This window comes from Telmatherina bonti (assembly GCF_933228915.1).
Source record: "Telmatherina bonti genome assembly, chromosome: 8".
Lineage (NCBI taxonomy): Eukaryota > Metazoa > Chordata > Actinopteri > Atheriniformes > Telmatherinidae > Telmatherina > Telmatherina bonti.
This window is the reverse complement of record NC_136626.1, coordinates 17,634,515-17,659,907: the sequence shown is the minus strand read 5'-3', so window position 1 is coordinate 17,659,907 and position 25,393 is coordinate 17,634,515. Positions and strand designations below refer to the sequence as shown.

Below are 25,393 nucleotides of genomic sequence, written 5' to 3'. Positions count from 1 at the left end.
TGTTGGTGTGGAAGAAAATGGAAACAGGAGAGAAGAGACAAGTGGGAATGATAACGGTGTGAAACTCTTACATGGTGGAAGTGACTGAGAAGAGAGCAAGAAAGCAGGCCTCTTGCATTGCTCTTGAAATATAATCATACAAACTCAACCTTTTAAAACAAGATCAGAACAACCAGGGGAATGTAGATGAAAGTAAAGTAATAGCCAAATTTCTAATAAAGTGATCCTTTTTTTCAGAAGGCTACACATGAAATTATGCCTGTAAAGCACCCCATTAAGACTCCATGTCAGCTTCTGGTCAACATTTCTTATTTATTAAAATCCTGATTTTTATAGCCACGGCTGCAATTGTTCATTTAACACAATCCCATCGTCTGTATAGTAGATTCTTATACTTAAAGGTATAATAAATAAACAAACCTTTCAATCATAAACATTTAATTTTTTTCATTTTCAGAGAAGACATTTAAACTTTTGTGATCACAAATCCAAATAGCATCTTGTGCAGGAAAATAAAACAAACGATAAAAACACACAGGGGATGCCTTAGAAAACATCTTTTTCCTGTTTTTATTAGTTTATTTAAAAAAAAAAATTATAAAGCTGCTGTGACAGTAAGTATCGATCTTTTAAAATAGTTTTAAAATAACAAACCTTAACGCTCCGCAAAACACAGTGAACATTAAGAACTAACTTATAAACTAAGACATGGGGAAACACGTTTTGTTCTAACCAGCAAAGGAAGAGGAAAGAAAACAAAAGTTAAAAACAAATCAGCTGCAACAATAAAACAATAACTGATTCGTAAAGAACAATAAATTTAACAATAACATCAGGATTAACGTGGTCAGAGAACAATATGAAACAAACAACCCTAATCTTCACCGCTGACAGGTTGATTCACAGACTTCAAGATGCTGGTACAAAAATGAACAGGTTACTGAACAGGGACAAAGGTATTTACTTCAAATGATCTAAAGTAGTGCAATATTTTACTGTTGTTTTACAAATAATTGAAATAATTCATTACTTACCCATTCATTTATTCATTATTTATAAATTTGGCTTGTTGGTTCAGCAATATTAACATGATGGACACAAAATATTAATAGAAACACAGACTTAACCTGTCAAGTATTACTTTAGGACTCCTTGGTCCCAAAAAAAAGGCGAGTCTGTTTGGCTCCTGTAGTTCCTGCATGTGGGACAATTTAAGAGATATCATCAGTCATTCAAAGAAATCACATCGAGGAAACTGGAACCTAACATGAAGCTTCACAGTGTGAATATATGACACACATCTTTACAACCCACCTAAACACACCAGCCCCATGTGAACATAAAGAGCACTGCACAAAGAAGCCACCTGAGTGACAGGATGTTTTCATAATGCTTCTATTAGAAGCAATACTTTAGTCTTCAGAACCCAACCCCCAAAGCCATATATTACATACATTATTACATTACTGAGGGCCACTCTTTTCTAATTGGCACAGACCATTAAATCACATCAACCCACTCCCATTTACTTCCTCTACTTCCACTCCCAATTAATTCACAGTGCATCTAAATTACCATCTAAGGATCCAAGTAAGAGGAATTAAATTCACCAACGTAGAATTTTTACCAGCTCCTTTTTTTCAGGGGCTTCATAGCAAACATGCTGAGGTTTGTCCTTAATGATGGTAATTCACATCCGCACACTCTTTCTCCTCAACTTGACTCAGTTTGTCATTTGGCTATAAACTGGCTATTATGAATGCCACTAATGAAGGATAGCAGTTTTACTTTTAGGTTTTGTCGGTCAAAAAGTAGCACACAGTACTAGAACTGACCTACTTTGGTTTGGGGACAGTTTGGCTAAATCATCAGCAGTTAATGTCAGACATTCAAGTATTACATGTTATTGTTAGTGTCACTTTCAGAGCTGTAACATGACCTCAGGTTTATCTGCTGGCAGCCTGATAAACTTGGCAGGCAATGGCTAGCTGCTAGACCTAGATCCTTAATCATCCTTCTGGCCAAGTGACTGTTGAGATTAATGCCCTCTGAAAACTCAGTATATGGCTAGGCCTTGTGTCTTGCAGGGTCTGGATGACATCATTTCTAGGCTTGGTATTAGCAGCCTATTATATGCATTTTTTATGGATTCAGCCATTTCACATTGCTGGTACATTCTGGTTTTCACCATGATTGTGTGAGTGTGTGCATGTGTAGCATAAGAGCATGTCTGTCCCTGCTGAGCGGATTAACCCCCCCACCACACTCAACTCTGAGCTCTTTCCTTGTAATCACCAATCAGGTTTTAGTCTTCACCCTGAAAGTCACTCACTCAAATCTCTAAACAGGCAAATCTGGCAATTCCACAAACCTGGCAACCCACGAGATAGAATAGCCAGTCAGTGGGGAGATAGGTTGGGCAGTAGTGCAGTGGTTGGTTGTTTTATGTGAGTGTGCGTGCCTGCTTAGGGGTGGTATTAAACGATAACCCCCCACACCTGGTGTGTCAGTAGTAGACAAGCGAACAGATGGGAGAGAGAATAAGTAAGGTTTGGTTTTCTCACCAGCCTGGGCAGTATGGACAAGAGGAGATCTCTCCATCTTTTTGTCTTTGTTTCTTTCCCCATGTTATGGGTTTTTTTTTTTCTTTCATTGTGATCTTTGAAGAAAATGCTTCACATGCTAAACGCACCTAAAGGTAACAATTTGTCTTGGTATTTATTTGTAATTCTATCAGGAGCCACTTAACAAAAGACTCAAACGTCTAAAACTAACACGATATTTTCACAAGTGGCCAGTTTGCATGTAAAGCTACTAAATCATTTTTGTTATTTTTTAAAACTAATTGAATCACATTATGTGAGCTATTGCTTTTGACACTTTATTACACGTGATAGCTAGCTGCACACTAGCATATAAGAGGAGAGACCCAAGAACAAAAAAGGAATGTAAAATGCTGCAGTAAAAACTGAGGTAAACCAGTGTCACTGGTGTTAATTGCTTCTGCCCTCCTGGGGGGTTTCTGCACTGCTGTTTAGGGGCTTATGGGGTGTGTGTATGACGTGTGTGTGCACTGCTGTTCGCTTGGCAGAGCAAAATGTTGCTGATGAGGTGAATCAGGCATCTTTGGAGCTGAGCCATGCACCACCACTGTCTTTGTCTGAGGATCATGAACTGAGAGCGGAGAGAGGGTGTGTTTCCTACAAGGTCGTTCCTGCTTTAAAACACTCACTTTGAATTTCTACTTGTGCACATGTTCAGCTATAGGAGAGGTTTGTTCATAGTAAAACTGCTCAGTCTTACACAGTTCATCAGATGATGTATGAATAAAGTGGGAACTAGATAGTGGGGGTTTCATTTTACAATGCAAAGTGGAGGATTTTTAATTTTTTTTTATTTTAATTTTTCTTTTCTTTGTTTAAGAATGATGACACAAAGTCTTTGTTTCCCTCGTGATAGCTCCAATGATGTAAAACAAAAAATTTCAAATTTTGAAAAACAAGGAGTAAACAAATTATTTGGTAGAATCATGTAGTGTATCTTTTAGCTGCACTTGTGTTTTTGACCTAATTATCCAACACATGTGACATATTATTCCCTTGTTGTAAGAAAGCAAACAGCAGTGGGCAAACTGAAGATACGATACTTATCTGATCAAGAAAGCTGAAGTCTGTACACTGTTTTGTTTTTTGTTTTTTTTTATGTTTTTGTCATTCTAAACAAAGTAAAAACACAATGAAAATGCCCCCATTTTGCATTGCAAAATGCAAAGTGTCTGGTTTCCACTTTCTTCATACATCATCTGATGATGTTCATTGCAGTGTCCTCCAGTAGTTTAACCTCTTGCTGTTTGTCAGCCACATCCATACATGGACATTGCTTTGTACTGCAATGTCAAACATCAACACTTCTTACCCAGTTTAATTCTGCTCGGTTGGTAGAAAATAAATTCCTCCTCTGTCATGCAAATTAGGTTTTTGTTTTCATTGTCCTTTCGCTGAGGTAATGAAAATACTGTTTTTGTTATGCAAGTGAGAGATTGCTTTTATTGACCTTGTGGGAAACTATGATGATGATTACAGTAGCTTGGTAAATAACTCCCATGTAGTTTGAACTTTTACAGCACTGTGCGAAACACAGCAGGCTGAAAAATTGATGCTTAATAGTCATTTTGATTTTTATCACTTCGTCTTATCTGAAGGAGTCAACAGCAACACCTGCTGGAGACGTTGTTGCCGTGCAATATAGCAGTTGTTACAGATAAAGTAGTAAATCAAGGAACAATTTTTTCTTTCTACATTTTGATGTCATTTTTTTTTCTTTTTAATGGGTCTTTGATTTGATTCATGTGCATGGATACTGTGTTTTTCAGAATAACTACCTGGTGTTCCTGGCAGAGCTGTTTTGGTGGTTTGAGGTGGTGAAGCCTTCTTTTGTGAAACCAAGAATCCTGGATAGTGAAGGCACAGGCAAGTGTTACAATCATAACACAATCCCATTCACAATAGAGATAACAGTAAAAAGGTCTTTTTTATAATGAATTGAAAAATAACTGCAAGAAAATAATGTATTAGGAAATTCTAGTTGTTGTATAAAGTGTAATCATTAGTCCCCATTGTTTCAGAGCCCTCATCACTTTTGAAAAATATGCCAGCTGTTCCCATCTCCAAAGCAACAAAGAGAAGTTTTATGGAAAGACCCCCAAGTCCTGAAAGACCCAGGTTAGTCAGCAAAGTATTCATTGTAAAGAAAATTAAACAAATGAAAAGAAATAAGGTTATAATATCTTAAAACACAATTTATGATGCACGTGTCTTTATTTCTTTCTCATTCTCTAGTTTACCCCTCCGACCCCAACCTCGAAACTCAGGTTTTTATCATTTTAAAGTTCTTACTCACTAAACTTGTCCTGTTAAGTGAAGGTGTTACATTTTTCACACTTTCCTTATTTTTGCCATTCAGGAGAAATTAAGAGATCAACTTCAATGTCTTTTGTTGATGGCAACCTTGGCACATGGCCCAAAGAGAAAAGGTTAGTAATACCACCATCCCATTAGTTTGCTATGTAGTTCCAATACATAGCTTCCTCAAGGTGGTTATTTAGATTTTAAAGTAGGATTAATTTGATCTTATAAGTAACTATTAATATACAGGTTTTTACTGTAAAAATAATTTCAGATTTAATTACAGTTTCTGCTTTTTCTATCTAGGTCTGGGCCTTACGGTGTGTCTTTTGATATCCCCTTTGACAAAGAGGACTCTGCTCCTGCCACATTTTCCTCCACGCGTGGTATGGTCAGGTCTATTAGCACCGATGATGGTTCTGGCTTCAAGGTTCACCAAATGCCCCGAGGAATAAAGCGCAATCTGTCCTTCCAGCCAGTGAATGGTCAGAGCATTGGCATTGAGGAAGAGGGGTGCCCAGATAGCCTTGCAGGCATGGAACCTATCAGGCGAGCATACCCCAACGGACATGGAAGTGTCATGGCCACAACTCCTTCCATGGAAGAAGCCCTTCAGATCATCCACAGCCCGAGTAGGCCACCTGTAGAGGGCATCAACAACGGTTTCTTTCTGCATAGTCAGGCTCATAGAGCTGGTTTAGGTGTCTTGGACCCCGTGTCAGAGTTGGATTCCAAAGGACCTTTGAGCTCCACAGACACCACAGAGGTTGACACTGGCATCCATATCCGAACGGAGGACATGCTGGATGAAGATTCTTCTTTAAAAGACTGCTCTGTGAACATGGAGCTGGATGTGGATACACCAAGCCCCTGTCCAAGCAGTCAGAGCAAATCCCCCTCAGGAGTGAAAATGACCAGCTTTGCTGAGCAGAAGATGAGGAAGCTGAGCCCATCAGCCCTAGATTCAGGCAGGGGTAGCAGCACCTCCCTGAAGACCACTCCAGAGGGGTCTGAGTTTGGCCTTCCACTATCCGTCTCCTGGGCCCCTACCCCTGAGCACAGTCCCATCCATCAACAAACAGCACCACCACCTCCTGCTGCTCGCCCATCACCCTCACCTGTCCAGCTTCCACCTAACGACCCTGCTCAAGTCATGGCTACAGAGATGGTACACCTGAGGATGAGGCTTGAAGAGAAACGAAAAGCCATTGAAGCACAAAAGAAGAAAGTGGAGGCTGCTTTTACAAGGCATCGGCAGAAGATGGGCCACTCAGCATTCCTTAATGTGGTCAAGAGGAAAGGTGACGGAGCTTCTAGTGGAGATGAAGGAGGCAAAACTGAAGGAGAAGGAAAGTCAGCAAGCGCAAGTCCTGTGTTTAAATTTGGAAGGAGCAAGGCAGACAGCCCTGATGGAGCAGAGCAAAGCAGCACTGCCTCCTGTTGTCAGAAGTCAAAAGGTCCAGGTGAGGAAAGTGGACAAAGCCATGCTCAGCTGACTGAAGTGGATCTCTCAGAGTACACACGTTCTATAGAAAAGCTAAACCATTCTTTAGCTTTCCTCCAGACTGAGATGCAACGGTTAGCTCAGCAGCAGGAAGTGATCATGGCTATGAGGGAACAACAGCATCAGCAGGCATGGGTCATTCCTCCTCCACATACAAACCCCTCACCACAAAAACACACTAGAGCTGGAGGTGTGACTCGATCCTCAGGACCCTCTTCTCCTGCCGACTCTCCACGCTCCACCCATCGCTCTCCAACCAGCATCAAACGTAAATCTGCATCATTCCACTCTCGTAATCCTCGCGCCGCTCGACCCAATGAGCTAAAATTGGCCCCCTACAATCGAGTCCTAACAGCTCCACAGTCTGTCGACAGCATCCCACGGTTACGCCGATTTTCTCCTTGCCAGCCATTAGCAAGCTCTTTTATTTACATGGGGGAGAGGCCACCGGCCAATCCAGAGACAGTGGACGAGGGTAAACAAAAGGAGACAGATTCACTCTTGTCTCCAGAACTGGAGTTGGCGAGTATAGCCAACTCAACCCCCAGCTCCCCCAAGCTGCAGAGCAAAACTGAAGAAACTGGAGTTGATGCAAATGCCCAAACCCAGGAAACAGAGGCTCTCAGCCATTTCAAGATCTCTGACATGGAGTCAGATGATCAAAAAGACCAAGGCCAGAAGTCATTTGTAGAACTCAAACCTACTATAGAGTCGTCATTCCCTGAAGTTCTGGCCCACCCTGTAGTGGAGACCATCATGGTGATGCCCACAGAGATCCCCTTGAATCCGGCACTCTCCAGCCAGACCAAAAGCAGTTTGATAGAAGTTCCTCTGTCGGTTGTCAAGCCACTGGAGGATCTAGGGATTAATGATGATTTGGTGGTGGAACCGTGCAACATGGAAAGTATGGATGATGAACAAAAGCTGTGTCGCGGTTTCTTCTTCAAGGTAGTTTTAAATCCCTATCACTCTTTCACATTAGGAACATGCTTCACATTGGTAAATTTCATTTCTCCTACCAGTTATCTCAGCAAATGACATTGTTCTGAGTCAGATGTGCTATGTTGAACAGTAAGTAACTACAGCCTGTAAGCTGAATTGTGGCACATTAGGATGGTATCATCTGCAGTGTGTAAGATGTTGTTTGCCACTGTCTGGTCTTCGATGTAGGTCGGAAAACCGGGGCTGTTGTAAATAATTCAGGCACAGCTGCTTTAAAGTGGGGTTTTAGAAAGGTTGACTAGATTATGAGGGATAAAAAAAATCAACCATTAAGCTGGTTAAAATTAAACCAGCTTGAACTTAAATTAGAAGATGTCTTTGTGATGTCTTTTTAGGTTTTATATAGATGGCAATAACATGCTCACACATAAATACAGTCATTTTGAAAATATATTTAAAAAGCAAATAATTCATTGCATATCAAAGTTGTGCGTGTATAAAAACTTAACTCAGCTCTGCAATCACTGCAAGGCTTTTTTTTAAAAAATTATTTATTTTTTACAATTGATTAATTTAAAAAATGTTTATGGTGAACATAATTACATCATGCATAATAATTATGCCCCACATGACACTACATACAGGAGTAACAAAATGAAAAGTAAATCTCAGGGCTATAAAAATCAGATATTAGAGCAAAACAATGACAAAAACAGACAAAAAACAAAAATAAAAATAAAACAAACCAAAAAGAAAAAACCAAAACAAAACACGTGAGAAGATTATTTTGATATTTGTGTACACTAAAAAAAAATGCTTTTTTGTTTCCTCAGTTAATAATACAAGAGGATGGTTTTATCTGATACATAATATTTTAAGAATAATATCAACATATATTACATGAGCTTGGATTAACCATGACTTCACACACTTCATAAAACTCCTGTGTCTTTCTCTTCAGGATGATGAGAAAGCAGAAGAGAACATGGCACAGAAAAGGGCTGCTCTTCTGGAAAAAAGGATGAGAAGAGAGAAGGAAAGCCAGATGAGGAAGATGCAGCTGGAGGCTGAGCTGGAGCAAAAGAAAGAGGAAGCTAGGTATGCAAATTCACAACTTGTATCTCCAAGCCCTTCATCCATTTTTAATGTTATTATTTATTATAGTGCTTTTTTTTATCTCTCATATTTTTCTTTTCAAGGCCTTCAGTTTTGTAGTTAGTCAGTTCGAAGATAGTTCAGTAAATTGAGTATCTGATGTTACACCCAGGTTTCTCCTGCTTTTCCCATGTCTGTTCAGGCTGAAAGCAGAGGAGGAGCGTATCAGGAAGGAGGAAGACAAGGCCAGGAAAGAGTTCATAAAGCAGGAGTACCTGAGAAGGAAGCAACTGAAGCTAATGGAGGATATGGACACAATTATCAAACCTCGGTCAGCCGGCGGGGCCAAGCAAAGGCGAGGCCGACCCAAGTCTATCCATCGTGACAGCATGGACTCCCCCAAAACACCTGTCAGAGCTGCCACAGGTAACCATGGAGACAACCCCCAATTCAGTGTAGTCATGGTTATCCCATTTGTCAAATCTGTGCCTTGCTGCTGCTGCTAATTGTGCCAACAAATGGAGTGTCTTAATATTGTCTTGTTTCAGTGCATATAAAGCAGATATACACAATGATTTTGCTTATTTGGATGACAAGTATATTTAACTGTCAAAAATTAAAACAAGTTGGAAATAATACAACAAACCCCACAATGTAAAACACTAACATACTTAAAGAGCAGTGCAGCACAAATGTAAATACAGTATGTGCTGTTTCAAAGCCACATGTTACCAGATAATACTGTCTGTGTTGTCTGTTTTTCTTGTTTTTTTGAGGATGCGAAAGTTTATTTAAGTCACAGCACTGATGCTGCATTGCTCTGTAACACGGTTGGCAAAAGACCTGAGTGGTCAGCAAGGTGTTGTATTCATTTGTGGTGGCTGTGTGATCATTTCATGTTGTGCCACATTTTGATGTCTCACAACCAGGTTCATCGGAACGTGTCTTTTCAGTCTCCAGCTTGTCCCTCGCTTCCCTCAACCTATGTGACAGCGACAGTGTTCACTCTGAGAAGAGAACACCAAGGTGAGATGCTTCTACATGTATGTAAGTGCTGGTGAAACATGCAGATTGGGAAAAGACTTGTTTTTTTAGGGTAATCTTAACTATGTTAACAGCATTCGATGACCCTGAGTTTTTTTTCACAAGCTTTTGTACATTTTGGATTAGAAATTCATTTAGTGAGATACGTTTAAAACATCAGAGCTTTTCTAAGAGCAGAAGTCTCTGAAGTCTTAGAGCGATGTTAAAAGTTCATGTTTTAAATCTGATTTATACTGAGACCTGGGGGTCTGATTTAGCTGCTTTACAGTTATGCAATCAATGTAAATGAGCATTAACATGTTTTATTATGTAGAGTAAATAAACAATAAAGAAAATGGGGTCTGTAGTTGTACAATTGAATGTTTTGCCTGAACAGCTTATCAGAAACACCTACAGATTGTTTGGGGGGAATAACTATAGTTTGCAGATATAATATGTTCTCTTTCAATCTTCCCTTTGTACTTCTCTTTTTCCTCTTGTTTCACATGTCAGAAGTTCTAGTTTAGCCTCTAGCAGTCTCTTCTACTTTCTGAGTTCTCCTAAATTGAGAAGGAGAAGGTTAGTTTCTTCTTGTCAGTTAAATTGTACAGCCCTTTTCACTGTCCTGAGCTCAATCCGTCACTGAAACCCTTTTCCCACATTGGGTTTTATTGGGGATTGAGTGAGCACTTGAGGCAAAAGCTAAATAAATTGTCACTGTTTCAAAAGACATTCAGAACGAATGTCAAAGCACTTCTTTAATGCTGCACTTTCCTCAACCACAATGCAGTATAGCAACCACAAAATGCTTGATGAACATGATAATCGTGGTTCTCTGAATACATAGTGATGTATCTGGTTGTGGAGCACTTCACATCCTCTACCTACAAGAGTTTACTGGCCTCCAGGTCCGTTTATGAAACCTGCCAGCATGGCCACACTCTGCACAGTAGTTCACACTAGAGAAATGCTCCCAAAGTCCAGCTATTTGAGAGGAAACGTTCAAAGCAATTAAGCTGTGAGGTGCTCCATAATGAGATGCTGCATGCAGTTTAACACTTGTATTTTCTGCTCAGAGTGTAATCTGCTGTGCATTCCTCACCAGATTACACTCATGCTAATTTGTTTTTCATCTCTGATCAAAGATAAAGTGAACTTGAACTGTGGCTCAAAACCATCATACGTCACAGATTAGTTCTGTAGAAGCCCCCCCCCCATTCAAGACCATCTTATCAATTCTTTACTAAATAGGATGGCTTCAGCTATGGCAGTGTTTTAGATATTCAACTTGTAACAACTATTCTTGGGACTCTTAACACTAAACTGAATCCAAGAGTTTTAACACTTTCTTGCAAAAAGGAAAGCCAATGTGACCTATTCATATGCATCATTTAGTTTCATGAAAGTCAACTAGCTTTTTTCAGCTAAGAGTTTTTTTTTCTACTCCTACAATCTGACTGCTTTGCTTATTTAATCTTCACTAAATATATTGATTATATTTTGTTTGGGTAAATCACTATTCTAATTCCAGTAGCAGTAGTAGATTTTTTTATTTAATCTGCCTGTGTGGACAGGAAGCATAAAACACATCTAGTCTCATAATAAAAGACCAAGTAAACGCCAACTGCTGCACAATTTGATTGGCCTCTTCTTTTGATCTGAAACACACTCCACTGCACCTTTTGGCTGTGCTTGCAAGCTTTACTGCTTTAGCAGTTACTGTAAGAATATCACACCAAGTCCCTGCTTTTGATCACCCCACAGGACAAAGTTCTGTTCCTTCTGCAGTGTACTTTGCTGAGTGTTCAGAATTGTTACAGGCGAAGGACAGATGAGCTAAATGTGGATGTGTGTGTGCTTTAGGCCGGACTCTGCAGATGGCTTCTTGTCCCCAAGTCGCTCAAGCAGCAAGAATGGAGAAAAGGACTGGGAAAATGCATCCACCACTTCATCTGTAACATCCAACACAGAGTATACTGGTGGGTCAATGTGTGCACATCTTCTGTAACATGTTTTCTCCATGCAAATGTTTAATCTGGAATATTTTTTATTTGCTTACAGATGCAAGCTTTCTAGACTGAGATCAGTCATAGTTATTTTTCCAGGGTATAATTTAGATGGTTTCTGCATAATTTTCAAAAACAACAAGATTATGTCATTTCTTCTTCGTAAACATTTATTAAAAAATTGTGGAAAATCCACATAAATTCACTGTACACATTCTCTGTGTCCCTGATGTTACACTGAAGTTTCATACATGATTTATCAAAAGAATATAAATAGGGTTTGGTATCTTTTCTATGGTGTAGTGGTTGCTATGGCAACACATTCATGCTGTTCTCTACACTGTTTCCATTCAGGACCAAAGCTGTACAAGGAGCCTAGTGCCAAATCTAACAAGCATATTATCCAAAATGCTTTGGCCCACTGCTGCCTCGCGGGTAAAGTCAATGAGGGGCAGAAGAACAAGATCTTGGAGGTAACAGCATGGAGTGTTTTATGTATGGCTTCAGACAATGATGGATCCACCAAAGCATTGCCCCACTTATTCAGTTCTGCTTTTAATTGTTTGAGATAAAAACATATTTTAAAAAATGTTAATTTTAAAGCAGGTATTACAGTTCAGAGTAGAAGTTGACAGTGTTTCACAGTAAGAGAAGAAATGCCAGTCCAGATTCCTAAAACACATCACACTGATATAAAAAAAATTCCACCTCCTTGTCCTTTACAGGAAATGGAAAAGTCCGAGGCCAACAACTTCTTGGTGTTGTTCCGTGACGCCGGCTGCCAGTTTCGCGCTCTCTACACTTACTGCCCAGAAACAGAACACATCAACAAGCTGGCAGGAATCGGCCCAAAGAGCATTACACGCAAGATGATCGACGGGCTCTACAAGTACAACTCTGACAAGAAGCAGTTCAGTCAGATACCAGCTAAGACCATGTCAGCTAGTGTGGATGCAGTGACCATCCACAACCATCTGTGGCAAACCAAGAAGCCACCCACTCCTAAAAAAGTAGTGCCTGCACAATCCTAATGGAACTTGATTCCCCTGCCTGTTACCATTTCCTCTTATTTGCACTTCACTGTACATATCCATAAAGATTCAAACACCTGCAAAGCCAGTTAGATGAATGCATATTTCTCTTTTTAATGTTAGTTTCCTCTCTCATTGAATTCCTGTTGTAGTTTACCCTGCATACTCTGGACTGGATGTGCCAGGACAAAATTAAATGAACATCTGGAATGTAAACACTTTTGAAGAATGATGTAATCACCTTTTTTGAGTCAGTTTATGAAGGTATGTGTGAGTGTTGATATTATTTTCTATGTGCCAAATGTAAAAAAACAGACAATATGAATGCGTGGACGTGTCTGCTTGTTACACTGAAGCACCGAATGTTTTACATTTTTGTCAAGATTTTTTTTTGTTGTTTTTTTTTTTCTTTGTTATGGCATTATGCTGTTGATGTGTGGCCTTATGCACACTTTATTTTGCGTGTGAGTGCAATAATGTGATTGTAAAGCAGAGGCTTTTTTTTGTGTTTGCAAAACTTTTTTTTTCCTCATCTCTGTGGGTAAAACAGTTTGTACATTAAGGTATGTATAACTTTTAAGGGCCAAAAAAACAAATTGCATACAGCTAGTGTTAGCCACACAGTACATGTGTGTTCAGCTTAACAAAGTGAAGCGGTTTCAGCTTTTTCAGAACCCTTTCTAAGGAGATCATTAAAAAAAAATAGAAAATTCAGATAGTCCCCTGTAGTTCACAGTTCTCAACCTATGGGTCATGTGCCTGCAGTTGATTCATCATGCAGTGATCAAAGTGTGAAAAAGTACTTTCAGTATTCAAGCATTTGCTAATGTTTTTAATTCTTGAATTTTTCTTTTTAATGAATATACAGAAGTCTCTGTATATTCTGTAAAGTGTCAGTTTGAGGCAGAAATAACCTCTGACTTTATTTGGACAGATTTTGCCAAAATGGTTGAGAGCCATTGTTGTAGAACACTTTGCTGCTGGTTCACAGCAGGTTTGTGAACAAATAGAACAGCCAAGCATTACTTCTTTTTTTTAAATAAGTGCTGCCAACAACACATTTTATGATATTTGCAGTATTTGAAGTTAATATAAAATGATGCTTTCACCTACTGGTATGAGGAATATCATTGAACTCCAAGGATAAGTTATACCTCTGAAGTATTGTTTTAGAAGTTTTTTTTCTATATTTATATAAATATATAAGCATTGACATATTGTACTGTTGTACAAGTGCTTTAACAGTATTAAATTCAAGATCCATCTTAATGATGACTGTACAAATGAAACTGTACAATTTCCACAAAGCACCTATATGTAATGCATATATAGATCTCAGTATAATTCAAATAATTTGTTAAGAAAAGAACTAAAGTTCAATCTTGCATCTCAGTAGGAAATTGCCAGAACTTTTGAAAGTATTGCATTACAAACAGTTGCCACATGTGTCTGCATCTGTTCTGTTATTCCATAGTGGTTTAGACAGAAACATAGCATTCATGAACCACATTTGTCACCAACAAATGCAACATGTCTTAGGTCAGTAATATGGCATGGTAATTATGAATTTGCCTGATAATTTCAGGTAGAATAAGGCGGATGGGTTTTTAACTGTTGCATACGGGTAGAGAATAGAAATCAGGTTTCATTAGTGTCAGTATCTTGTTTCTTTTACCACAAAATGTCAAAAACATCTTGGTTTGTAACAAAAGCTCAACACTTGGCATTATGTTTTGAACAGAACCAATATTTATGACCAAAAACAAGCATGTATGTGTTTTGAAAGAGTAGTATGACAGAGAAAAGATGTTTCATTGTTAAATATTGAAATAATTTGTCTACAGAAAGCTCTGTCCACCTGCTTTTTTTTTTGTGGCTGTTTAAGGCCAAGGAAGGAGATAATTTAAATTGTAATGTTATTGTATAGTGTGTTCATGTTAGATGTCTATTTGCTATAATTATTTTAGATTTGTCTGAAGCCGTTCATTCATTCAAAATACTGCAAAAACATTTAGTCCCTTTTTCTTTTGGTTTCTGCATTTAATAGACTTTAGCATGGTCTCAGCATTCATGTGGTAGTGTTCATCGTTAAACATATTTAAAAAAAAAAAAAAAACTAACTAAAAATAAAAAAACTGACCATTTTGTTTTTGTTTTTTGTTTGATCTGTTCTTGGGTTTATAAATGGTCTTTTCCTTTTTCTATATTTGCTTGAGACCCCTGATTTGACAAATTGGCATAGGTTTTACAATACCTATAAGAAGCAGTAGTATCAATCTAAAATATGCTGTGTATTAAGTTGTCACAGTCCTTTTTAATGTGATGGATGGAGTTTTGAGATATTCAAGATTCTGTCATTTATGGCATCACTATTAACAGTGACACCCTATCAAAACAGATATTAAACAGATGGCAACAACTAACTGGATTTATAACAAAAGTAGTTAAAAGTAAAGCAAGTAACTAATTGCATGATTTTGACAAGAAACACTTATGAGTCACTGATAAGAAAAAAAAAAGTCAAATTTTAACTTTAAAATTCTTCAGCACCACTGGCTATTTGACTTATAGTAGTCATAACTGGGTTTTTTTTTTTTTTTTGTTCTTTTTTTTGTTCTTTTTTTTTATTTTTTACTTTACACCCTCTTTATAAAATGTAAACCCTGCTGCTTCAAGACCAAGAATATAGTAGTGTTGATATAGAACAATAATAAAAGTACACTACATGCTGCATTCACCTGCACTTGGACATCTGAGGTTTACTCTGGTAAAGGTAAGTATCTGCTAAATATTTGTTAAATGTGAAGGTTGTGAATCTATAAATACTTTTCTTTAGTTATAATTGAAGTTTTATCAACATAAAAAAAACACTCTTTCATCAGTAGCTTAACAACACCATATATCGTTTTCCATCAAAAGTTTTCACGTCTACAGCGTATTGTGGGCGTGACCACCGAGAATCAGCGCTTCATTTGATTGGAGGTTTGTATCTGCGTCCGCATGGCAACCGTGAGCTGTGTACAAGAAATAAGACAAGAGGAGCGTACTGGGAAGAAAAAAATCGGCATCGAACCCCGTCCCTGTCTTTTTCGTGGTTCATTTAGAAACTACAAAAAGAGTCGAGCCGCTTTAATGCGGCGTATCGGTGGCGCAGACTGACTGACAGGTGAGGAGCCGGTCTTGCAGGGACTCTTTAGCGTGCAAATGAATGACACCACTATCTGCTTTTGTCCTGCGTGTGTATTCACTGACTGAAGGGTTTTTGCCGCAAAGGAGCTCTACGTGCTGCCATGCTCAAGCAAACAAGGTGTGTCTGAGTGCAGATAAAGTGATGAGGCTGTCAGATTTGGGCCGCAGACCTACTGCCACATCCAGGAGCAGAGCTGGATGTTTTTTTTTTTTTCTTTATGTAAGGGGGGGCTGGGCGGTGTCACCGGCTGCTCTTCCACCCGGAGCCATCACCATCATCTCTCGGCTTTTACGAGTAGCTACACCGTCTATTACTGTTACCCCCCACGTCTTGCAAGCTTAAGCTGCCTCTCTGTAGCATCGTTTAGCCAATTTATAGCTAGACAGACCTTGCAGAACTGCATTCTTTGGGTGTTTCTGCAATGTATTCATAATTAATTCACTATTTATGTATTTGTTTACCTTGATGATCACACACAAATTACTGGTACCAGAAATGTTTTTAAAGTTCAGACACGGCAGTCTACTGAGCAGATGACACAAATCTCTAAAGAAATATCATTGTGTTGTAGTGTGTAAACCACTGGGCTAGGGTGAAAATCGTACTGTTAGACAATGTTTACATCATTAACATTGATAACAAATAAATTTTTGCACCATTACTACTCATTCTTACATTTTAAGAAGCTCAGGTCTACAATTATAAAGTTATGACTGTTTATTAAATGCTGTGTGGGTAGGCCTGCTATATGATGGACAGGCTTTGGGGTAAGATGTGCAGTGAGAAAGTTATTTTTTGCTCTCAAAACTTTGCTAATTTCTGCAAGATCTTTGTTTCACACAAAATGCAATGCTGCAGACCTGACCTGCCACCTGATGCAAATATCTGGAGCATTGTGAAATACAAAAAGATGGCAAAGAGAAAGAAAGAAGAATTTCACATATTCAACATTTGGTGTGTCACCTTGAATACATTGCAGTATAACATTGAAATATAGGGGTTTATTTATAGAGTTTTTGTTTGTTTTTGTAGGAAACGGAGTAGTCATATCATCTTATATAAACTTTTTTTTTAAACCAGCAAGAGTTATGTTGTTTTGTTCAGTAAGCTTTTTTGTCAGCAAATATTAAGCAAAACTTTTAGACAGGTATCATTAAATTACATCTCAAAACTTATTTAAGACATTTCCTCTTGATGTCTTTAAGCCACAAATAAATTTATTGAACTTTTAGACAAGTGTCATTAAATTACATCTCAAAACTTATTTTTTACCTTTTTTCTCTTGATGTCTTTAAGCCACAAATAAATTTGAACAGACATAATTCAAATCACAATAACAGACATTGAAAACTAAAATAAACTGTAAATAAATTATTGTCGGATCAACCCTTTAATTATGAGTTTCTTTTTTCACTTTTTTAATTTAACCTTACCTTTGAGCATCTCTGTTTGTTTCTTGTTTTCTCTGATTTCCAGCCAGCTAATAGTGGCCAAAACACACATCTGTAACCATGACAGCAGAGGAGACTATTAACATCAAGGAGGCAGAAGTGATCAAGCTGGTCCTGGACTTCCTCAACTCCAGGAGGCTCCACATCAGCATGCTAGCCTTGGAGAAGGAGAGTGGAGTTATTAATGGACTCTACTCTGATGACATGCTCTTCCTCAGGTATGACAACAAACCTATGTGGCACGCAACAAAAGTTATGACAGAGCAGATTTGTAGTTTTCTGGGTCTTTTTAACAGGCAGCTCATTTTGGATGGCCAGTGGGAGGAAGTGCTTCAGTTTATTCAGCCCCTAGAGGGAATGGACAAATTTGATAAGAAAAGGTGAGTTTTTTGGGTTTTTTTTTTTTTCCGTTTACATGATGAAGAGTGATGAGTTTATCGTGATCATGATTTACATCGATACTGACAAAAAGTTTCATGTACAAAGTGTTTAACCCTTTATGGGGCAAGTGACTATTTTGGATCATTTTGTTTTCTTTCATATTCAGCATGAAACTATTTTTTCTTTTTTTTTTTTTATTAATGTAACAATAGAATGGAGGCCTTAGTTCATACCAGAAGGACAATTTTAGGTTAAAATTTCTAATTTCAAAGTATTTAATTGAGTGCGCTATAAAGTGCTAAACACTACAGTGATTATGTTTTTTTCAGTCATAATGAGAACTTAAGAACTAATTTAAAAGTGAGGCTTTTCTAATTTGTATTATATTTATATAATTTCAATATTATATTGTTTTCAGATGTAATAAATGCCTCTTTCACTGATGCCCAGGCTGCATTTATCAGTAAAGTAGAATGGTGGTACCCATAGGAGCTAAATTAGGCTAAGTCTTAATGCTGAAGCAGTATGATCCGTCGTAAAATCAAGATCCTTTGTTAATTCATATAGCTTCTACAAAAGCATCAACAATATCATACTGGTCTAGTCTAGTAATGATGAAAATACTCTTCTTAATACTTAGATTTATACTTCTAGGTTTCGTTACATCATCCTGAAGCAGAAGTTCCTTGAAGCTTTGTGTGTAAATAATGCCATGTCAGCTGCTGAAGATCCTCATAACGTATGATAAGTTATTCACAATATTTTCAGTATCATCCCATTGTCTGATCGTCTGCAAATGTATTGAACAGTAAATTATCATGATTGAGGAAATAGTGAGCTCAGCTGCTAAATAACACACACCTAAATATAATTACCTCAACAGTCTCATTGGTTCTCTGAATTTTCTGCCATTTACAGCTGGAGCTCACCATGGAAGAGGCAGTTAAGTCCCTCCACAGTCTGGAGGAATTCTGCCCAACTAAGGAAGACTACAGCAAGCTGTGTCTGCTCCTCACTCTGCCTCGCCTCACCCACCATGCAGAGTTCAAAGACTGGAATCCGAGCACGGCTCGTGTCCATTGCTTCGAGGAGGCCTGTGCTATGGTAGCTGAGTTCATCCCTGCAGACAGGAAGCTGAGCGAGGCAGGCTTCAGGGCAAGTGGGAACCGCCTCTTCCAGTTACTCATCAAAGGGATCCTTTATGAGTGCTGTGTTGAGTTCTGTCAGGTATCATAAGACCCTGAAAATGTACGGGATTACATCTGTATTCACTGAAAGTGTTGTTAAAATGGTGAAAGCTAATGCTTCCTCTCCATTCTGTACAAGCTCATCGTCTAGAACACGACGAAACTAATCAGACTTCTGTGCTTTTCCAGAGTAAAGCTACAGGTGAGGAGATCAGAGAGGGTGAGGTGCTGCTTGGCTTGGATTTACTGTGCGGAAACGGCTGCGATGAGCTGGATTTGTCGTTGCTTTCCTGGCTGCAGAACCTCTCCTCAGGTGCCTTCACCTGTGCCTTCCAGCAAAAGACCCTCAACATCCACGTAGACCGCCTGGTGAAACCCAGCAAGGCCGGATATGCCGATCTCCTCACTCCATTAATCAGCCGTCTGTCTCCTTGCCCAACTTCACCTTTTCGTCAGCGGCCACATTCAGCCGACACCTACATGTCCAGATCGCTCAACCCAGCACTGGATGGCCTGTCCCATGGCCTGGCAGCGCAGGATAAGCGAAACATGGAAGCCTGCGTGAAGTCTAACCTGAGTCGGAGCCTAGTGGAGAACAATGTGCATCAGCAAGATGATTCACCAGAGAGGTAGGGTCAAAATATGGGAAAAACAGCAAATACTTTTTTATTTGACTTAATAGTAATTATTATTTTACATGTCTGTACTGCAGCATTGTGCCGCATCGGTCAGAACAAAAGATTTTATGCAGCACAATAAATTGTGCCTTACTCAGCTGTCTCCCTAATGTGATATATGCATTTGCAATCTCAAGTTTAAAACAATGCTGGTCTGTGACTCCATCTCTCCCTCTAAAGCACCATTTGTCCCATTAGCTGTGCTTCAAAAGACATAATGTCTCATATGTAAACAGGGGTACCAAAGTGGTCCAGCCTGATGGATGCAATGTCATCCTGCCCCACCCTACACTATACTGAATAATGCAAATAATAAAACATTTTCAGTGCAGAAACTCAGGTTCTGTGCTGATAATTGTCTTCAAAAAGCAAAACTATGAACGAGTCTCTTGTATGTCCATTTAAAAACTTGTTAAGCGCAGTGGTATCAGGTCTACCATCTCATTTGAGACCAGCAGGGTTATTTGTTTTTGTATTGTTGTCAAATAGAGTAACACATATTTGCAAACAGGATGTTGTAAGTTTCTCCCTGGCTCCACCTGCTGGATGCAGACACAACTGGTGAAAAATGAAAGTCTCCTCAATTTATATCATGTTTGTGGAATATGCAAGACAACAACATTCTTACTCTGGTCAACACAAAACTAATTTTAATATAAGTTTGTATATTCGTATGTTAGTATATATGGTATAATTTAGTATCAGTAATAAGTTACTGCTTCGTATTTATCTGAACTATTTTATTATCTTTTCTCACAAGATTAAATTATAATCATTCAGTATTTAATTATTTCAGTACTTAATTATTTTCCTGTCTCCAGAAGACACCCACAGGGGCTGGATGGGCCCAACACAACGCGCACCCCTCTAACACCCGGAAAAGATGGCGGACCACCCTGCAGCACAGAAAATCCTGAGGTGACTGTGGACTGGTGCTTTGATGTCTTTGCTGGTAGCATGTGCAGTTCAGACTTTAAACAGACCATTGATTTATGAAGCTGCATCTTAGACCATGAGGCTATTTGAATATAAAGTTGTAAGGTTGCAGGTGAATGAGTATAAATTACATCCTTTGGGTTCTCAGGCTGACTTGGTTTCATAAACATAATGAAGACTATAAACAAAAAGTAAAAGGGAGATGTTTTTTTTCTTTTATGTCCGTAGTCATTACTTCAGATTTAAGATATATGGAATTAATTCCCCCTTAACTGCTGAACTGGCCGGTCTTAAAGTCTCCTCTGCATCATAAATCTGCACCAAATCTTTGCTATATCTGTCCGTTGGACACTTGTGCCCCTCTGCCCTCTCCTATCTCAGTATAGTAGGTGAAGATCAGGGACTCTGGTTTGATGTTCACTCACACCCAAGATGGCCCTCTGTTTCCATCATCGCTCATCTTTATTCATCTCAGAGAAGCAAAGTACTTTGAGATTAGATTGTTTGCGGAAGGTTGGGAGAGGAGAATAACCACTACAGACTGTTATGATATGTTGAGGGCCTTGAAAACCTTTTTTATAGGATGGATGATGGAGGGCAGAGCCTTGGGAGCTGAAGAGTTGTTAGTAGTGGCTCCTGCAAAAAGTTTGTCAGGCAAACATATATATTCTACCAGGATCCAGAGCCTGCTCAGCTGAAACAACCGCTCTCTGAATATGTTTTTACCAGGATTTTTGTACAGTGTAACTGTGTTTTTATTTGCTCATACCAACTCACAGTCCGTTTGTATGTATCCAGCGTCGTGACTCCACAGAAAACATCCAAGAATATTACCGGCAGCGCCTGCGCGTGCAGCAGCATCTGGAGCAGAAGCAGCAGCAGAGGCAGCTCTACCAGCAGATGCTACTGGAAGGAGGAGTGAAGCCTCAGGATGGAGCGCAACACAACCTCACTGAAACGTTCCTCACCAGGTGAAGAGGTCGTGTAAAATTCAGTTTCTATTTTGACTGAAACACAACCTCAAAAGAGCTCTTGTCTTTTGTCTAGATCCATTCAGAGGCTGGAGGAGATGAATGTTGTCATCAACCTGAAAGGAGATGAAGTGATGACGCATTTGGGCCAGCAGTGGAATGGAGTGACGGGGAATGACAACAGCCAGAGCCCAAAGACAACCAACACACGCCAGACCTCAGATAAAGGCCAGCCGAGGGACAAGGCAGGTGGGGTGAGCAGCAGTAACACCCCATTAAGCTCTGGAAACCATGGTTTGCCTTCGCTCAATGAGTCCTCAGTTCCTCCCAGTCAAAGGTAAATGCCTGCAAAGTGTCTGCAGATTTTACATAACAATAAAGTTTCACTGTTCTGATTGTGTTGATGCAAGAGCCAAACATTTTCAAGTGGTATTTAAGTTTCTGCCTGTCTCTGCTGATAATTAAAAAGATGACATTTAATTTCTTCTTTGCTCACTGCTAATGCACCTTCCTATAGAAAGACTTTTTTCATGTGTTATCATTTAAAATGATGGGCTTATAAACACAATAACTGCAGGTTTAAAATAGATCCATTCTTGTATTGTGGTCATCAGTGCTGAAAGAATCAGAGCATCTGGGCCCACAAGTCAGGCTGATTCTGGCTCCTCTACAAAATGTGACACGCAGGAGGTAAAACAATCTACCATGAAAGTTTTAGTTCATTGTTTTCATTTCAGTGCATGACCAGTTTTATTGGTACAGGTTAGAGTCCTCAAACACATTTGTAAATTTAATTGTGAATGTTTTTTATCTGCTTTTCTGTAGCCTGGAAAGTCCAAAGCCCAGTTTGTCAAGGTGAGCCAGTTGGAGGACACACAGGCAGTCCGAGCGGTGGCCTTCCATCCCTCTGGAACACTTTATGCTGTCGGCTCCAACTCAAAAACCTTGAGAGTTTGTGCCTACCCAGAAACACTGTCTACAAGGTAGGCATCATTATTTCAGAAGATAATAGAATACCTATTAATTAGTTACATGATAACTAATGCCTTTATGGTATGTTTAATGAACTCGACTATTGTAAATTGTTCACACAGGCAAATTGGAAATGAATGCATCTCTTGAGCGGCAGTCATTACTAAGAGAGATAAAACTGTTTTTCTTTTTTTTTTTGGGGGGGGGGGTATATATTGTATATATATTTAGTTAAGAATGTATTTGTTATGTATTTTGTTAAGAAACAACTGTCATTATGTACGAAAAGGAAAACAAAACACTTTTTGTCAAATAATAATACTTACATTAATTAATGGTACTTGACAGAGAAAATTTTTTATCATAGAAAACCAGGCTGTTAATACATCAAGACTAATTGGTCAAAATATAGGAATTCAAGCAGCTTTTATTTTCTTTTAAACATGCAGTTTTGGGGCACCCAACAGTTTTCCATCTGTCTCTAATTTGTTTCCCTCTTTAGTGGTTCTGCTGCGATCAAGCAGCCAGCTGTGCGCTTCAGACGGAACAAACATCACAAGGGCTCGATCTACTGCGTCGCCTGGAGCCACTGTGGACAGCTGCTGGCTACTGGCTCCAATGACAAATATGTAAAGGTCTTGCCATTCAATGCAGACAGTTGCAATGCAACAGGTACCATTTATCTCTTTTCTTTAAGAGTATGTTTTTTGCATTTCGCTCCATTTTTAATTTTGGTTAGTGTCATTTTTCTTATTCTGATAAGTTCTACAAAATAAGAAAGCCTAAGAAAGTGAGTCTTTTCTTGTATAGATACTACGCATGAACTCTTTTTTGTATATATGTATATGTATATATATATATATATATGTATATATATATATATATATATATATATATATATATATATATATATATATATATACATATATATACATATATATATATATAAATACATATACATATATATACACACACACACACACACATATATATATATATATATATATATATATATACATATATATATATATATATATATATATATATATATATATATCTGCTTGGATACTTCTGTTTTGGTATCTAAAATGTAAACCTGTGCTTTAGGCCCAGATCTGGAGTTCAGCATGCATGACGGTACCATACGAGACCTGGCTTTTATGGAGGGCCCTGAGAGTGGAGGATCTATCTTGATCAGTGCTGGGGCTGGAGACTGCAACATCTACACCACTGACTGTCAGAGAGGACAGGGCCTTCATGCCCTGAGTGGACACACAGGTATCACAGCTCTCCACATGCAGCTGAGTGGGAAAACTATTTTTTAAGAAACTCATTTCACAGACACAGATATTCAATTACATAGATAGGTCTTCCATAAAACGTTGATACACATCATATGTTGACTCTTTCTAAACATTTTTCTAAACTTATGAGGCTATTAAACTACTATAGTAGCTGAGCCACACTCTGGGACATCAGGCAAGCAGCACAGATACAGTAGCTGATGAAGAGTTTAATATGTGTAATGTATACTTTTGGACAGCCCTCCGCTGTCCTCCGCTGTCCTCTCCCACCGGCCAGACCACGCAGTACCAAAAAAGTAAAGCTTCATATTTACACATGCATGACATCTATTTAATACTATCATTTTTGAACAGGTCACATTCTGACTCTGTTCACATGGGGTGGTTGGATGATTGCCTCAGGCTCCCAGGACAAGACAGTCCGCTTCTGGGACTTACGAGTACCCAGCTGTGTTCGGGTGGTGGGCACAACTCTACATGGGTCAGGTCAGTCAAATCATGACCATATCTTTCAACCAGCTGCCACACTGCTGCACACTGGCATCACAGTTTAAATAACTTGGTAACTGGGAAAATTTATCATAAAATCGAATCTGGTTTTTTTTTTCTTCTTCTTTCCACACGCAACGAGAATCACACTGCACTTAAACAACCAAAAAAGATTGAAAAAAAAGAAAAAAAAAATTTGGACGGGTTTCTGACTGGTATCAGTCATTGCTACCTGTTCCGTTGCTAAGTCGCTATAGTTTGCTTGAGCAAGTTCACCTTCTTTACAAGTTAATTTAATATTGAAACATATAGTTTTGATTAAAAACTGCATTAAATTCTGTTTTCTGTGGAGATCAGACTCAGAGTACAGTGATATACAATAATTGGCTGTAAAATACTTTAAAATACTCTAAAAAAATTTATGCGAGATTACAGAAATATTTGACAACCTGATCTGTCACAGCTGACTGTGAGCATTTCTAAGCTGCAGCACATCTATGTCTCACACAGGCAGTGCCGTTGCATCAGTGGCTGTGGATCCCAGTGGCCGTCTACTGGCCACTGGTCAGGAGGACAGTACCTGCATGTTGTATGACATTAGAGGAGGCCGCATCGTCCAGACGTGCCGTCCCCACAGCAGCGACATCCGCTCTGTGCGCTTCTCGCCCGGAGCCCATCATCTCCTAACTGGTTCCTATGACAACAGAATCATCATTAGTGACCTTCAAGGTACGAACAACTTTACAAAATTGTGCAAAATATACATATATATATATATATATATATATATATATATATATATATATATATATATATATATATATATATATATATATATATAAATATATATCAAATATGCAGTATTTGAAGGAAGGATTGTCCTAACAACTGAGCGATTGCTCTTTGCTCCAGCTCAGTGTGATATTCTCCTTTTTTCTGATTCCAGGAGACCTGACAAAGCCCCTCCCTCAGACTCTAGCAGGGGAGCACTGGGATAAAGTGATCCAGTGTAGGTGGCACCCACACGACCAGACTTTCCTCTCATCATCTGCAGATCGAACTGTCATCCTGTGGGCTCCCCACCCTTGATATTCAAAGAAATAGAGATGAACAGCAAGGAGAGCTGTGAGTGCAAGAGCAGTGTCGGCATACATCCCAGTATGGGATCACTATGCGATGTGAGGTGTGTGTGTGTGTATGTAGTGGTGAACGTATCTTAAGCATCTAGTTCTCTACACGTTATTCAGTTTAAAGCTGAGATCCCTTTGTAGAGCATCAAGTCACTTGTGTGTGTGTGTGTGTGTGTGTGTGTGTGTGTGTGCATGTTTGC

The 25,393-nt window shown here is 38.9% G+C and overlaps 2 protein-coding genes across 2 annotated transcripts in view; both read left to right on the top strand.

Annotated features, from left to right (window-relative positions):
- camsap2a (calmodulin regulated spectrin-associated protein family, member 2a) overlaps positions 1 to 12,505 on the top strand; it is a gene marked incomplete at both ends in the record, with an annotated part of 39,755 nt that extends 27,250 nt beyond the window's left edge. The window contains 12 exons of the mRNA XM_079244980.1: positions 4,373 to 4,469; positions 4,625 to 4,721; positions 4,839 to 4,870; positions 4,963 to 5,032; positions 5,211 to 7,356; positions 8,312 to 8,448; positions 8,648 to 8,871; positions 9,399 to 9,471; positions 9,982 to 10,047; positions 11,332 to 11,447; positions 11,829 to 11,947; positions 12,200 to 12,505. Coding sequence (XP_079101106.1) covers positions 4,373 to 4,469; positions 4,625 to 4,721; positions 4,839 to 4,870; positions 4,963 to 5,032; positions 5,211 to 7,356; positions 8,312 to 8,448; positions 8,648 to 8,871; positions 9,399 to 9,471; positions 9,982 to 10,047; positions 11,332 to 11,447; positions 11,829 to 11,947; positions 12,200 to 12,505 — 3,483 coding nt within the window. The remainder of the gene's footprint in view (positions 1 to 4,372; positions 4,470 to 4,624; positions 4,722 to 4,838; positions 4,871 to 4,962; positions 5,033 to 5,210; positions 7,357 to 8,311; positions 8,449 to 8,647; positions 8,872 to 9,398; positions 9,472 to 9,981; positions 10,048 to 11,331; positions 11,448 to 11,828; positions 11,948 to 12,199) is intronic.
- Positions 12,506 to 17,206: 4,701 nt separating this feature from the next.
- Positions 17,207 to 25,152, top strand: LOC306760008 (WD repeat-containing protein 47-like; the record flags this gene model as incomplete). Its single annotated transcript, XM_079245762.1, has 15 exons — positions 17,207 to 17,364; positions 17,443 to 17,526; positions 18,182 to 18,266; positions 18,446 to 18,754; positions 18,904 to 19,343; positions 20,213 to 20,309; positions 21,126 to 21,298; positions 21,375 to 21,635; positions 21,913 to 21,988; positions 22,124 to 22,281; positions 22,773 to 22,942; positions 23,378 to 23,548; positions 23,929 to 24,064; positions 24,578 to 24,792; positions 25,010 to 25,152. 15 exons carry the CDS (start codon positions 17,207 to 17,209, stop codon positions 25,150 to 25,152), a joined length of 2,676 nt encoding a protein of 891 aa, XP_079101888.1.
- Positions 25,153 to 25,393: the final 241 nt, after the last annotated feature.